Here is a 13,740-nt window from a genome sequence, read left to right as displayed (position 1 = left end):
GGAAACGTTTTCCTATTCCTGGACGTGTTGGTAATTGGAATTGCATCAGACGACATCTCTGGTGCCTAGAAATAAGGTCTCCATAACATGCTGCCACAGAGTGGCAAGATTCCCATTAGCGACCGGGTTGGTCTCAGTAAATCCCATTGCAAAACTATTTTTTCAGCCACCAATGTTCCCAACAGATAAGAAGATGAGGCTAATTTATTTTGTCATTTTGTGATTCAGGGATTACAAGGATTTCCTGGCTATCCTGGTGCACAGGTACTGTTACATTTATTAAAAAAAAAGACATGCTTCTCTTTTGTTGCTTGCCTGTTTTAAGCTCTGTGTCAAAGAAAGTCTCACATTATCTCTCTACATTAACTTATATTTTGTACCTTTAGGGACTGGATGGTGAACCCGGTACTTCTGGCGAAGACGGATCCAAAGGAGCAAGAGGACGCAGGGTAAAATCTTTCATATGTTTTAAAAAAAAATTTATTACTTTAAAAAATAAATGATTTCTTCTCTCAACCTCTAAATCTGTAACAGAACAGATATTTGGGTAATAGAAGTATTAAGGGGCCTGGCGAAAGGGAAGGTTATTGGGATTAAGAGATCTGACAAAACCTGGTGGAACAGGCTTGATGGTCTGAATGGCCTTCTCCTGTTCCTGTTGTCCAATATTCCTAACAAAAAAAACTACTTTGAATTTTAGAGAACATTGTTCCCACTTTAAACCATGATCACAAAGAGGACAACAGATCACTGCAGCGTCCCAAACAAATGTGTATTTCATGGGAGATCCCAGTGTAAAGTTTTCCACTATTTTTAAAGATCATCACATTAATGCAGTGATGTAGTTTAGACTCCCTAACTTTTTATTTCATTCTGACATGTGAAATTCAACAATTTATGGCCCACATTTACCGTTTAGAAAATCCCTGCAGTTTTTAAAGAATCCAATCAAATCACACAAACAGACGATTGGTAACGCAGGGAGAAAATTTGCAGGATAATCTGTGATATCACAAAGAAAGAAATAGTAATTTTGCTCTACATAATAATAGTTATAATATCCTGCCCCAACTTCTGTGGTACAAGCACATTTATACCCGATGTGAAGTGTCTTTAACATTGGTAAAATAACTGTAGAGTAACTTCACGTCTAAGACTACCTTGAATTGTTGAAGGAGCAAGAACTAGTTGCCTTTAATTCGAGTGTCTCCCTGCTATATTTTGCACATTAATTAAAAATAAAACCTGTAGAATCTTACACATTGTAAAAATAGAACATACAAGTGGCTTATGATGATTATTCCATGAGAGAACCCAGCTTAGGTTATTACTTTGTTGTACATAAAATGCACCTCACTCAGTGGAGTTCTGAGGTATTTCCAACTAACTTGCTTATGAAGTTTATGTTACCTGTGCAATGAACTGTGTCTCATATAATTCCCATTACATCTATTGTATTGTACAAAAGAGTAAACAGTTTGAAAGTTAACTGGCGGCATTGTTAAATGTTCCTTATTAACAACGTAAAACACACAGTCACTACACTTTGCAGTACATCCTGTGAAAGTGCTATACCAAATACAAAGATAATTATTAATAATAATACTTGCATTTGGTGTAGTGCCATTAACAATAATGGTGCTAATCTTAATTTGAAAACATGTGTTAGTGTTGGTATCAGTATGAGTAGTTGAAAAAACAGAATGCATTTCTGAATTTCATGGTATGCTATTTCTGCCATTTTAGGGTGATGCGGGCACTTCTGGTAATATAGGTAACCCAGGAGATGCTGGAGCTTTAGGAACCAGGGTATGTATACTGTACCATGGAGGTAGAAAATTATATGTTTTGCAAAACATTTCTCGTGATATGCTTATTTTTACTCCGCGACTATTTATATTCTGTGTAAAAATATGATCATACTTGGGTTTAGAGGAAAGGATTTCATTAATGGAAACCTAAAGCAAAGCAACAGTCCAAACTAAGACTTAATTATAACAGCCGTGCAGCAAAATAGACATTCTGTTTTGTTTTCACAAAACAAAGCACATTTGTCTCTAAAATTATTTTGGAGTGTTTTCTTAAGCTGATATTTTTCATTTTCATTTTCATTTTTTTCATTTTTCATTTTTTTCCATATTTTTTCATATTTTGTAAGGTTTATAGACCAAGAGAATATTTTTATCCTCATAAATCTATGAAATAAAATGAAACCTAACTTTTTAGAAATTAAAATATAGAATGATGGGAAAAGTAAAATGAACAGTATAATACAAACATTCGCAATAAGTAAGAATGCTCGTGTGATTGAGAAGGATGGAATAAGAGTGATTTGTAAATAGATCTACATGCAGATTTATTCAGTTTTATACAGGACAAACTCTGTTTTACTGTTCGACCCACAAAAATACCTGGTGAGTAATGACCACTTACTGTTGCGTGGCCAAAGATGAATAGCATTATTTCCTTTCAGAGTATGAAAGCTAAGCAATCAACTAAAGTTATTATGTTTCATTATGCGTGTTAACTCATAGGTGCACAGCAACGACAAGATTCGATTTATAGAGCACCTTTCACGTCGGGAGGACGTCCCAAGGCACTGGACAGTTGGGTCAGGACCCGAGCAGGGGGGAAATGGTCAGGGTGAGGGGACGGAAGGGAAGGGAGGGAGCGAGGAGGGGGTAGAGAGTCGAGAGGGGAGCTGAAGGCTCGGTCAAAGAGAAAGGTCTTGAGACCGGCCTTGAAGGAGGAAAGGGAGGAGGCGGCGAAGGCACTGGGGGATGGAGTTCCAGAGCCTCGGGGCTGAGAGGCTGAAGGCCCGACCACCGATAGTAGGGCGGTTGGGGCGGGAGATGTGGAGCAGACCGGAGCCAGAGGAACGGAGGGTACGGGCAGGTAGGTAGGGGGATAGTAGGTCGGAGAGGTAGGAGGGAGCAAGGCCGTGAATGGCCTTGTAGGTGAGGATGAGGATCTTGAATTCGATCCTCTGGAGGATGGGGAGCCAGTGGAGGTGAGCGAGGGTGGGAGTGATGTGGTCCCGAAGCCTGGTGCGGGACAGTACACGAGCTGCAGAGTTCTGAATGACCTGCAGCTTGTGGAGGGAGGTGGCGGGAAGGCCGGCGAGGAGAGAGTTCCCGTAGTCCAGCCTTGAGGTGATAAAGGTGTGGACCAGAGTTTCAGCAGCGTGAGGGGTGAGGTAGAGTCTGGCGATGTTTCGGAGGTGATGGCAGGCGGTGCCAGTTGTGACGCGGATATGAGGAAGAAAGGACAGCTCAGGGTCGAACAGAACCCTGAGGTTCCTGACTGGCTTTGAGAGGTGGAGAGTGCAGTCTTGGATGCTGATGCCATCAGCGCCTGAGGTGCGGAGGAGCTGACGCGAGCCAATCAGGAGGGCCTCAGTTTTGCGCACGCAGAATCTAGAGTTCAGAAATTATGAGCTCCAGCTTCTACAAATAGAAGTCAATCCTCAGGGGATTCATTTGCCAGGTCTATTTTCCAAATAATTACTGAGACTGTTCAATAGAAGTAGTATATAGTGAGTACTGCAATTAGGCAATTGGAATTTGTTTACATGTTATATACTTGCAATGGCCCACCATATTCTATGGCATTTATTATGATAATTACTGTTAATATATGTATCAGCCCATTTTTTCATTGCCTTTTGTTTTTGCATTAACATCCACTATATAGAAAAATGAAAAACAAGTACCTAACTGACTTTTTATTTCCTTATTCCAGGGCCCTAAAGGACCATCAGGAACTATATCTATGAAAGTATGTAGTTTCAGTGCAAATATAAGTATAATGATTTCATGCTAAAACCTAATTTAATCTCTGTTACCCAATCTTTACTTCTCTGTTTTTCTGTTCCAGTCATGTGAACTTATATCATATGTTCGAGATAATTGCCGTAAGTAATTTATTAAAACTATACATACCTTAATTACTTTGCAGCTGTCCTTAGTTCCACTTCAGTGGCTAAGTGCTTTACAGTATAATATAAAAGTAGAAGATATGATAGAGTACTAAGAGGATAACAAACAGTTTGTGGTTCATTCCTCCTTGTAACAAATTGAAGTGTGTAGGTGACATTACTGGAGCCTTTATTAGCATCTTCAAGAACTCTGATGTGTTTCAGCCTGTTATGCTTTGGGATATATAATAATAATAATCCTTGTATTTGATATAGCGCCTTATCACGTCTTCAAGACATCTCAAAGCGCTTCACAGAATATGCTACAAAGTGTATTGACTGTATATTCTGTATGTGCTGTATTATTCCAAATACAGGGTGACCTCAATTATAAGGCAACCTCTTTCCCAATTTTCATAGATTATTTGAGTAAAAGAGTAAAAAAAATGTTATATAGTAATTATAGAATAGTTAAAAGAAATTATGGAACATTAAAATGACTCCAATAGTGATAATGTTCTCCAAATTGTAAAACACAATTTAAAGTATTCTCTGTGGTTATCATGATATCACATTGTGCCAACATTTCACTCTTTCTCTAACCCGCTCTCTAACTCTTCTCTGGCTCTTTCCCTCTCTCTCACTTTCTCTGTCTTAAATTGGCTGGAATATTAACGCACAACATGCACAGTCACTCCACTCCACAGTATATCCTGTGAAGCGCTTTGAAATGTCCTCTTGATTTGAAAGGTGCGAGATCAGAGGCAAGGTTTACCGTTATTAACTGTATGACAGTACTGCATTGTACTACACTGTATGATCCTGTACTGCATCAAATACATGGCATTTTGCTGCAGAGTTCTCCGTTATATATTCCTATGGCAGGCATGATCTAGGTCAGATGAAACCAATTTTGTGGTGAATGGAGAAATTATTAGCCTGGGTAATAAGCCCAAGGACATTCCAAGATTTAATGTCTGCATTTTTTCTTCTAACCACAATGATCTGAAGATATATTTATTATTTTATGTTTATTTTTGCTTTCTTTGCAGCCTGTTGTTCATCAGGTAAGTACTTGTATTTTTTTTATTTCTCTTGTAAGTTTGCCTTGCTAAAGCCAAGCCTTTATATCTGTCTCATTGTTGTTCCGATAAATGATTCTAAACTACTTCTGTGCATTTGTGTCAGGAAGAAACGAGTGTCCTGTGTATCCCACCGAGCTGGTGTTCGCTCTGGACATGTCAGCGGATGTCACACAAGCTGCATTTGACAGAATGAAGGGCATTGTGGTTAATTTTCTCCAGGATCTTAAAATCTCTGAGAGCAATTGCCCTAACGGGGCTCGGGTGGCTGTCCTCACGTACAGTTCTACAACAAAAACATTTATCCGCTTTTCAGACTTTAACCGAAAGAAAAAGCTGCTAGAAGAAATACAAAACCTATCTTATGAGCGGTCAACCAACAGGCGGAATATTGGTGCTGCCATGAGGTTTGTTGCACGAAATACTTTAAAGCGCATTCGTGGGGGCATTCTTGTGAAGAAAATTGCTGTCTTTCTCGCAAATGGGCCATCTCAAGAAACCTCAACCATTTCTACAGCAGCTCTGGAGTTCAGCGCTTTGGACATTACACCAGTTGTCATTTCGTTCAATAACATCCCTGAAGTTCAGCGCGCTTTTGAGGTAAGTAAACTCCATATTTTGATATGTTCTGTTTCCAGTTGAAATTCTAAGAATGTTCTTTTAAGAAACAACAACCCACTTTTGGTCTTTATCTTGTAGTGACTATAAAGTGACAAATTGCTGGTTCCAATGATCAACCCCTTTTCAGGTCCTCTATCCTTTTAGGTATGGTTGTTGAGGGTCACAGAGACTTTGCTGACTGTATTGTCAGACGCAACCTTTCGTCCATTCTAATTTGTTTTTTGTACGCTCCTCTTAATTCTTTGAACTGGATGGAGTTTGTGCTAGGCAATGATGCAGTACATGGGCAGGCTGTCAGTGCAGGTAGGATAAAGACAGTTTTCCCCACTCAGCTGTTCGCTGTTGTGAAATGAGAAAAGAAAGGAGAGAGTGACACACTTTAGGAATCTGAGATTCAAAATTGGATTATAAAAATCTTCCAACAAATGTTTGGTTCTATGTTTAATCTATTTTCTATTTTTCCTGTGAAGGTCGATGACACAAAAACCTTTCAAGTGGTTGTTTTGCCAAGACAGCAGCAAGAGGCACGAGAGCGGTTACGCAGAATCCAATCGTGTACTTTCTGTACAGGTATGGTGTTCTAGACAGAGTCGTGTACCATTTCTCACATCGCAGAATATTTTCCGGAACAACAAACTTGAAAATAATTGATCATTTCAAGTATTGGTGGTCCTGTAGCTTAATGGTTAGAGCACTCGCCTCACAAGCAAGAGGACCTGGGTTCAATTACCGGCAGGGCGAAATGTTGGTGAAGTTTCCTTACGCCACACGCCTCTATTTATCTAGCAATAAGTAGGAACCCAGTTGTTAGTCCACACTCCACCCGGTTGTTAGGCACACTCCACCTTACTAAGCCAGTCCAAAACGTTGGCATTTTGTTTGACCGTCAACTATCCTTCCTCCCCCACATCCATGCCATGTCCCGCTCTGCCTTCCTCTCCCTCCTCAGGCTCTGTGACCGTATCACCTCCACATAGAGGATACAGTTCAAGATCCTGGTTCACACCTTCAAAGCCCTCCATGGCCCTGCTCCTCCCTACCTCTGCGAACTCCTAACCCTTACCAATCTGCCGGCTCTTTCTGCTCAGCAGGCTCCAGCCTGCTTCACGTCCCTTGCCTCACCCGCCCCACCATTGGCAGGCCTTCTGCCACTTTGCCCCCACCCTCTGAAATGCCATCCCGCAATCCCTCCGCCTTACCCCTCCGTTGCCTCCTTCAAGACCCATCTCAAGAGCCTCCTCTTCGACCATGCCTTCGATCACCCTCCTTTTATACCTTTCATCCTCCCCAATCCCGACCCCCAGCTCGCATCCGAAACAGTAATTGTCCAGTGCCTTGGGACATCCTCTTGATGTGAAAGGCGCTATACAAATGTAATCTTGTTGTTGTTAGTCGAATGGTGAATCGCTTTTCCAGGGATAATAATCCCTTCTAAACAAAATAATAATTTGGTCACTTAATCCACGACAGTTTGTGGGACACTGCTGTGTGCAATTGGCTGCTGTGTTTTGACCACATAATACAGTCAATTCACTTTACAGTATATTCTGTGAAGTGCTTTGAGACATCTAGAAGACGTGATAAGGTACTGTATGAAAAGCAAGGATCATTATTATTCTTTTTTTAAGGCAGGAGGATCAAATACTCTTTGGCAAATAATACTTTCTTTGCTATTGTGATGCAGAATGCTGACCCAGGGAAGGGCAGCAAACCAGGGTTGGATAAGGGAAATGTGAGAATTGGTGAATATTCTACAGTTCTGTTTAATTATATTTGGGAGAATCGAAAGCATTTATGCAAAACACTACAAATCTCTCTTTTCATTTTTTTTTTGCTTCAGGCATCCCAAACTATTTAACCAAACTGGTTCAGTTTTCAGCAGAAATCCACCTGATCTTACCTCACTGCTTTAATGAAATCTTTCAAATTGTTTTCAAATATTGGCATCCTACCTATTTTTAAATATAATTGACGGCAGCCATACAGATGAAGGCCTAGATCAAAGCTGTCATTTACTTCTAGTTCATAATACACAACTGATTGTAATTGATATCCATTTCAGAGAATTCAGTCTGATTGCTTCCCAATTGATAGTTCGCACATACTGCGCATTCTTCCGCAGTCTCACATGGAAGCTTGAGATTTTAGACTGTAGTATTATGCTTCACTTTTAGCCATTTTTCATGTTGAATTGATGCAATGAATGAAGCATAAAATTAGCTTTAAGGATGTTGAGCTCCACCCCTTCCATCCAAGAGCTGATTTTGGAACAGAATCCGTTCTGTGACTTTTGGAATTTCTAATCTTATTAGAGAATCAATAGTCCTTGCCAGGGTTCAACACACTCTCTCTTCCAGTCGTACTCTTAAACTAGGATCTATCTAAAATCACCCCATAAATAGGATTTACTGAGAACCACACATTATTATTTTAGAACATAAAAATTTTACTTTATTCGTCTTTTGCAGATATGTGTGAACCAAACCCACGATGCCAGCAAGTCCTCCGCCCACCTCCGATTCCCATCAGCATGGACATAGCTTTCATTGTTGATGGCTCAAGCAATGTGAGATCTGTAGACTTCGAAAGGCTGAAGATCTTTCTAAGCTCGATACTCGATGAGTTTGTGACGTCCCGAAACCCAAAGGCTTTTGATAATCGTGCTCGAGTTGCTCTTGTGCAACATGTACCACGTGATTACGTGCCTAGGTCAGGCCAACAGCCTGTTCACCTGGAATTTGGATTTTTTAACTTTTCAAGTAAAAGTACAATGAAGAGGTACATCCAGCAATCCTTCGATCAATTAGACGGCTCTTCTGGTGTTGGCCATGCTATTGAATGGACTTTGAACAATGTCTTTGCAACTGCGCCAACCCCACGACGCTACAAGGTTCTATTTCTACTAGTTGCAGGAGACACTAGTGTTTGGGACAAAGCCAAGTTATTGGCTGCGTCACTACAAGCGCGATGTCAAGGGTTCTCTGTCTTTATATTCTCTTTTGGGATGGATACTGTGGAGACTGACTTGGAAGATCTTGTTAGTTTCCCTTTTGACCATCATCTAATTCGACTTGGTAGACTGCTTGAGCCTGAAATGAGATACGCACACAGGTTTACTCGGGCCTTTTTGAAAAGTCTGACACGTAAGTGCAACATTGGAGAGCATGACAATTTACATGACAAGTTACATAAAGTACCATTTTATTGAAAGAGCAAAGTTGTACAAAAGCTAATAACATTTAAATCTTTTTTTTCTCTGGCGTAATCCGGAGCAATGTTACTCCAGATTATCATCAAATTAGTTTGTCAATGTGGTGTATGGGGTGGTTCAGAGACAGTAATTATAGTTTATATGTTTTTTTGACAATTTGATATTTATCAACAATAATTATTATTATTCGGCAAACATTTCATCCTACTGACCTGTGAACCACTGACTTCATGATGGTAAAACACTGAAGCCTGCTCAATTAATTACTACATTATTCCAGATTTTACAGCATTTTGATACTGGCCAAACTACTCACTTGCAGAAAAAATATTATTACTATTATTATTTTATAAATGTAAGTAATGTTTCACTGCATTTAAAATATTATCAGATCTTCTTTTTGCCACATCTGTAAATATACATCTGTATACAGTCAAAAAAATATACACTAAAACACAAAAATGGTTTACGAAAACATAAAGTATTTCTTTATTCTAGATATCCCATGGAAAATGTAAAACATTAATTCAGTCAAATGTGAAGCTAACAATTTGATATTTGACATCCAAAAGGGATTAGCAATACTGAACTATACTTACAAAATCAGAAAATATATTAATAGACATTTACTTTGTATAGTTGGGATCAACGCATATCCACCTCAAGCTTTACGAAGAGAATGTCAGTCAGCGAGATTATTCCAGGGGATCACAAAGGTATCAAATGCAATTTCTGAACAAAAAAGGTATGTTTTTTTATTATCTGCATCACTATTAATATTACATTTAATCCTATTTGAACATCTCACCGGATATCTGGTTGAATTCTTGGATACTGCTAGCTTAAACTTGTATTCATCCATAGGGGAACTGAGGAAGAAGGGAGAGAGTTTGAAGAGGAGGAGTTTGAAGAGGAGGAGTTTGAAGAGGAGGAGTTTGAAGAAGAGAAATTTGAAGAGGAAGAATTTGAAGAGGAAAAAGAATTTGAAGATTCTGAAAGAGAAACAGAAATGTCGACAGATAATGGTTACGGTAGGTATGATGAGAAATTTGTTTGCCAAACTGAAACAAACTTAATTCAAAATGTAATATAAAACTTACTCTATTTGTGCATGATTCATTTATTTTCATGTGTATTCACTTTCAGGCGAAATGGTTGACACTGAAAAGGAAATGCAGAGTGAAGGTAATTGGAAATTAGTACAAAACTAATGTTGGAAGTGTTATTGACCTTGATCTTGGAATCCTGTATCCTAGTGGTTAGAGCACTCGCCTTGCAAGCGAGAGGACCTGGGTTTAATTCCTGGCAGGGCGAAACGTTGGGCAAGTTTCCTTACGCCACATGCCTCTCTGTCGCCTAGCATTCAGTAGGAACCCGGCTGTTAGTCGATTGGCGGATCACTTTTCCAGGGGTAATAATCCCTTCCAAAAAATAAATAAATAATAATAATTTGGTCACTCAATCCATGACTATTTGTGGGACACCGCTGTGTGCAATTGGCTGCCACGTTTCGCCCACAAAATATACAGTCAATTCACTTTACAGTGTGTTCTGCGAAGCGCTTTGGGACGTCCTCCCGACGTGAAAAGCGCGATATCAAATGCAAGGATTATTATTATTATATTCTGTGAAGTGCTTTGAGACGTCTCAAAGACATGATAAGGTGCTATATCAAATGCAAGGATTATTATATAAATGCATAGTCGCTCCCGAAATACACTGTGAAGGTAAATGCAATAATATATTTGAAGAATTAATATGAATTACAAATTGAAATGCGATTGCTGGATAATTTTTTATTCAGGTCAATGAATAGAATGAATAGTTTGGTTATATGCCAGGACTGCATATCTTTGTCACAATTTTCCTTAAAATAATCCTTGCATTTGATCCTTGCATTTGATATAGTGCCTTCCATGTCAGGAGGGTGTCTAAAAGCACTTCACACGATATACTGAAAAGTGTAGTGACTGTGTATTTTAATAATAATAATAATAATAATTTTGCATTTCACATAGGGTCTTATCACGTCTTCGAGGTGTCTCAAAGCGCTTCACAGAATATACTGTAAAGTGAATTAACTGTATATTTTATGGGCAAATTTTGTATGTGAATACCATGCTATACACTGTTATCCACTGGCTCCCCATCCCCCCCAGTGGATAGAGATCAACATCCTCGTCCTCACCTTCGAGGCCTTGCTCCTTCCTACCTCTATAACCTGCTAACCAACCCCATACCAACTTGTCCGCTCCCTCCGCTCAGCAGGCTCCGGCCTGCTCCATGTCCCCCACCTGGCCCGCCCCACCATTGGCGGTCGGGCCTTCAGCTTCTCTGCCCCCACCCTTAAGAACTCCATCCTACAATCGCTTTGCCTTGCTTCGTCCTTTGCTGCCTTCAAGATCCTTCTTTTCGGGCGCGTATCCGGCCATCCTCCTATCCCTACCCTCCTCACCCTCCACCCCGCCTGATCCTAAACCCCTGCTGGTGTTCAAATCCCTAACTGTCCAGCTCCTTGGGATGTTCTCCCGACATGAAAAGCGCTATACAAATGTAATTTTGTCAGGAGCGGAGTCAGGAGAGTGCAGGGGGGTACGTGATGGGGTGGTGCGATTCACAAAGTGACGTCGGCGTGTCACCTCTCCTCCCACTCCCTCTTCGAACCCCTCCAGTCTGGTTTCCGCTCTGCCCACAGTACAGAGACTGTGCTTGAAAGTCATAAACGACATCCTCTCTATCTGTGACCAGGGCTCCCTCTGCCTCCTTGTCCTCCTGGACCTCTCCGCCGCGTTCGACACAGTCGATCACGCCATCCTCCACCACCTTTCCTCCATCATCCACCTCAGTGGGACCACACTCGCCTGGTTCGAGTCCTACCTCACAAACCACCAGCAGTACATCTGCATAAATGGCTTCTCCTCCCGATCTCACCCGGTCACCTGTGGGGTACCAAGGATCCATCCTTCGCCCCCTACTCTTTCTGATCTACATGCTTCCTCTTGGAGATGTCATCCGTAGACATGGAGTACATTTCCACATATATGCGGACGACATCCAACTCTATTTTTCCACCTCTCTTTGCGACCCCCAGTCCCCTGATGTTCTGTCAGCCTGCCTGTCAGATCTCAGGGGCTGGATGAGTGCAAACTTCCTTCAGCTAACGTTGACAAGATGGAAGCCATACTCTTTGGCTCTCGTCAACATCTAAAATCTCACGGTTCTCACCTCCTCCACCTACCTGACCTCCCCTTAAAACTCTCCGAACCCGTACGCAACCTAGGCGTCAGGTTCAACCCCCAATTATCCTTCCTTCCCCACATCCGGTCCCTCACCAGCAACGCCTTCTTCCACCTGCGACGCATCACCCGTCTCCGCCAATACCTCTCTCCAAAAGCCGCTGAAACCCTGGTCCATGCCTCTGTCACCTCTCGGCTGGACTACTCTAACGCCCTCCTCGCCAGCCTTCCCTCCACTACCATTCATAAAATCCAGTTTATTCAAAACTCTGCCGCCCGCATTCTCACCCGCACCAAACTCTGCTCCCCGATCACCCCAGTCCTTGCCAGACTGCACTGGCTGCCTATCCCAGAGAGGATCGACTTCAAGATCCTCACCCTTGTCTTCAAATCCCTCCACTCCTCTGCACCCTCCAATCTCTCTGACCTCTCTCCTCAAAACAGTGCTCGTTGCCTTCGTTCCTCCGGGTCTGGCCTCCTCCTCGTCCCCCGAGTCCTCCACTCCACCCTTGGCGGCCGTGCCTTCAGGCTCTGGAACTCCCTTCCTCACTCCCTTCATCTCACTCCCCCCTCTCTTCCTATTTTCAGGTCTCTGGTGAAGACCTTTCTTTTCGACTGCGCCTTCGGTCACTTTCCTCCCACTCCCCCTGGCTTGGTCCTGGAATCCGTTACTGTGAAGCACTCTGAGACGCCTTCCGGCGTGGAGGGCACTATAAAAATCCAAGTTGTTGTTGTTGTAATTTCTTGTTGTTATACCTGAGCAAGCAATGATGATAATAACTGAGTATACAAAGTGGGAAAGTGTTCCATTTCCCCACAACTAACAGCCCCTCACCATAATGGGTACTAAACTCAACAACAGAAACGGGATTTCCGAAATTCTAGGGATTTGTAGTCTTAGACTTTTCCTTTTTTCCCGATCATTTTTTTATTCATCCCAACTTTACAGTGTATTTCTTGTGGTGTGAATACTGAATGTTCTTTAGTTTTTTTTAACTATGGAGATGCAGTATAAATTTAGCTGGGCCTATTCTTGCTTAGTAAACCTCTTGCCTTATTTTTGCTTCCAGATGTGTGTGCACTGAATCAAGATGAAGGGGCTTGCCAGGATTATGATCTTAAATGGTACTTTGACAAAGAGCTGCAAGTTTGCACACGATTTTGGTACGGTGGCTGCAAAGGAAATGGAAACAGATTTGACACTGAAGAGGAATGTGAAGCCTTATGCCTTAAGTCTTACTAGTGCTCGAATGTGACATTTTAGAATTGTGAGGAAACAGATGGAGACGGCTGCTTCAGAAAGAATTAGCATTTGGAGGGGGAAAAATTGCTGATCTGCTATTTTATACAGTTACTTAAAACTACTGAATAGAGTTCTAAATGTCAATATGTATTCATTTCAAATAAATTCATTTCTCATGTGATTGAGGTATAACAAAAACATTCTACCTTAGATCACCACTGTGAACACTGGCAAATTGCCTCCCAATTTAGACAGAATTCACTCCATGGAAACCCTGTATGTTGTACAGCCTTCATGAAACTTCAGCTCCAGTGAGATCTCGGGTCTGAGATGAAGACATACAGGGGTTTCTGCGTAGAAATCAGAATCACTTTGCAGGCACAGGAAGAGAACAATTTTCAAGCTTCAATGCCTGTTAAAAATACATGCTA

The 13,740-nt window shown here is 41.3% G+C and overlaps 1 protein-coding gene across 1 annotated transcript in view; it reads left to right on the top strand.

The window, feature by feature from the left end:
• LOC103176327 (collagen alpha-6(VI) chain-like) overlaps positions 1–13,468 on the top strand; it is a 71,933-nt gene extending 58,465 nt beyond the window's left edge. The window contains exons 30-43 of the mRNA XM_042346162.1: positions 229–264; positions 387–449; positions 1,747–1,809; positions 3,742–3,777; positions 3,877–3,913; positions 4,969–4,983; positions 5,105–5,598; positions 6,090–6,189; positions 8,088–8,762; positions 9,470–9,575; positions 9,695–9,718; positions 9,749–9,861; positions 9,977–10,015; positions 13,137–13,468. Of these exons, the coding sequence (XP_042202096.1) occupies positions 229–264; positions 387–449; positions 1,747–1,809; positions 3,742–3,777; positions 3,877–3,913; positions 4,969–4,983; positions 5,105–5,598; positions 6,090–6,189; positions 8,088–8,762; positions 9,470–9,575; positions 9,695–9,718; positions 9,749–9,861; positions 9,977–10,015; positions 13,137–13,309 (1,974 nt within the window). The 3' untranslated portion in view covers positions 13,310–13,468. The remainder of the gene's footprint in view (positions 1–228; positions 265–386; positions 450–1,746; positions 1,810–3,741; positions 3,778–3,876; positions 3,914–4,968; positions 4,984–5,104; positions 5,599–6,089; positions 6,190–8,087; positions 8,763–9,469; positions 9,576–9,694; positions 9,719–9,748; positions 9,862–9,976; positions 10,016–13,136) is intronic.
• Positions 13,469–13,740: the final 272 nt, after the last annotated feature.

This window comes from Callorhinchus milii, unplaced genomic scaffold (genome assembly GCF_018977255.1).
Source record: "Callorhinchus milii isolate IMCB2004 unplaced genomic scaffold, IMCB_Cmil_1.0 Scaffold2, whole genome shotgun sequence".
NCBI classification, from domain to species: domain Eukaryota; kingdom Metazoa; phylum Chordata; class Chondrichthyes; order Chimaeriformes; family Callorhinchidae; genus Callorhinchus; species Callorhinchus milii.
Note: the sequence above shows the minus strand (reverse complement) of the source record. Positions and strands in the feature narration are given on the sequence as shown.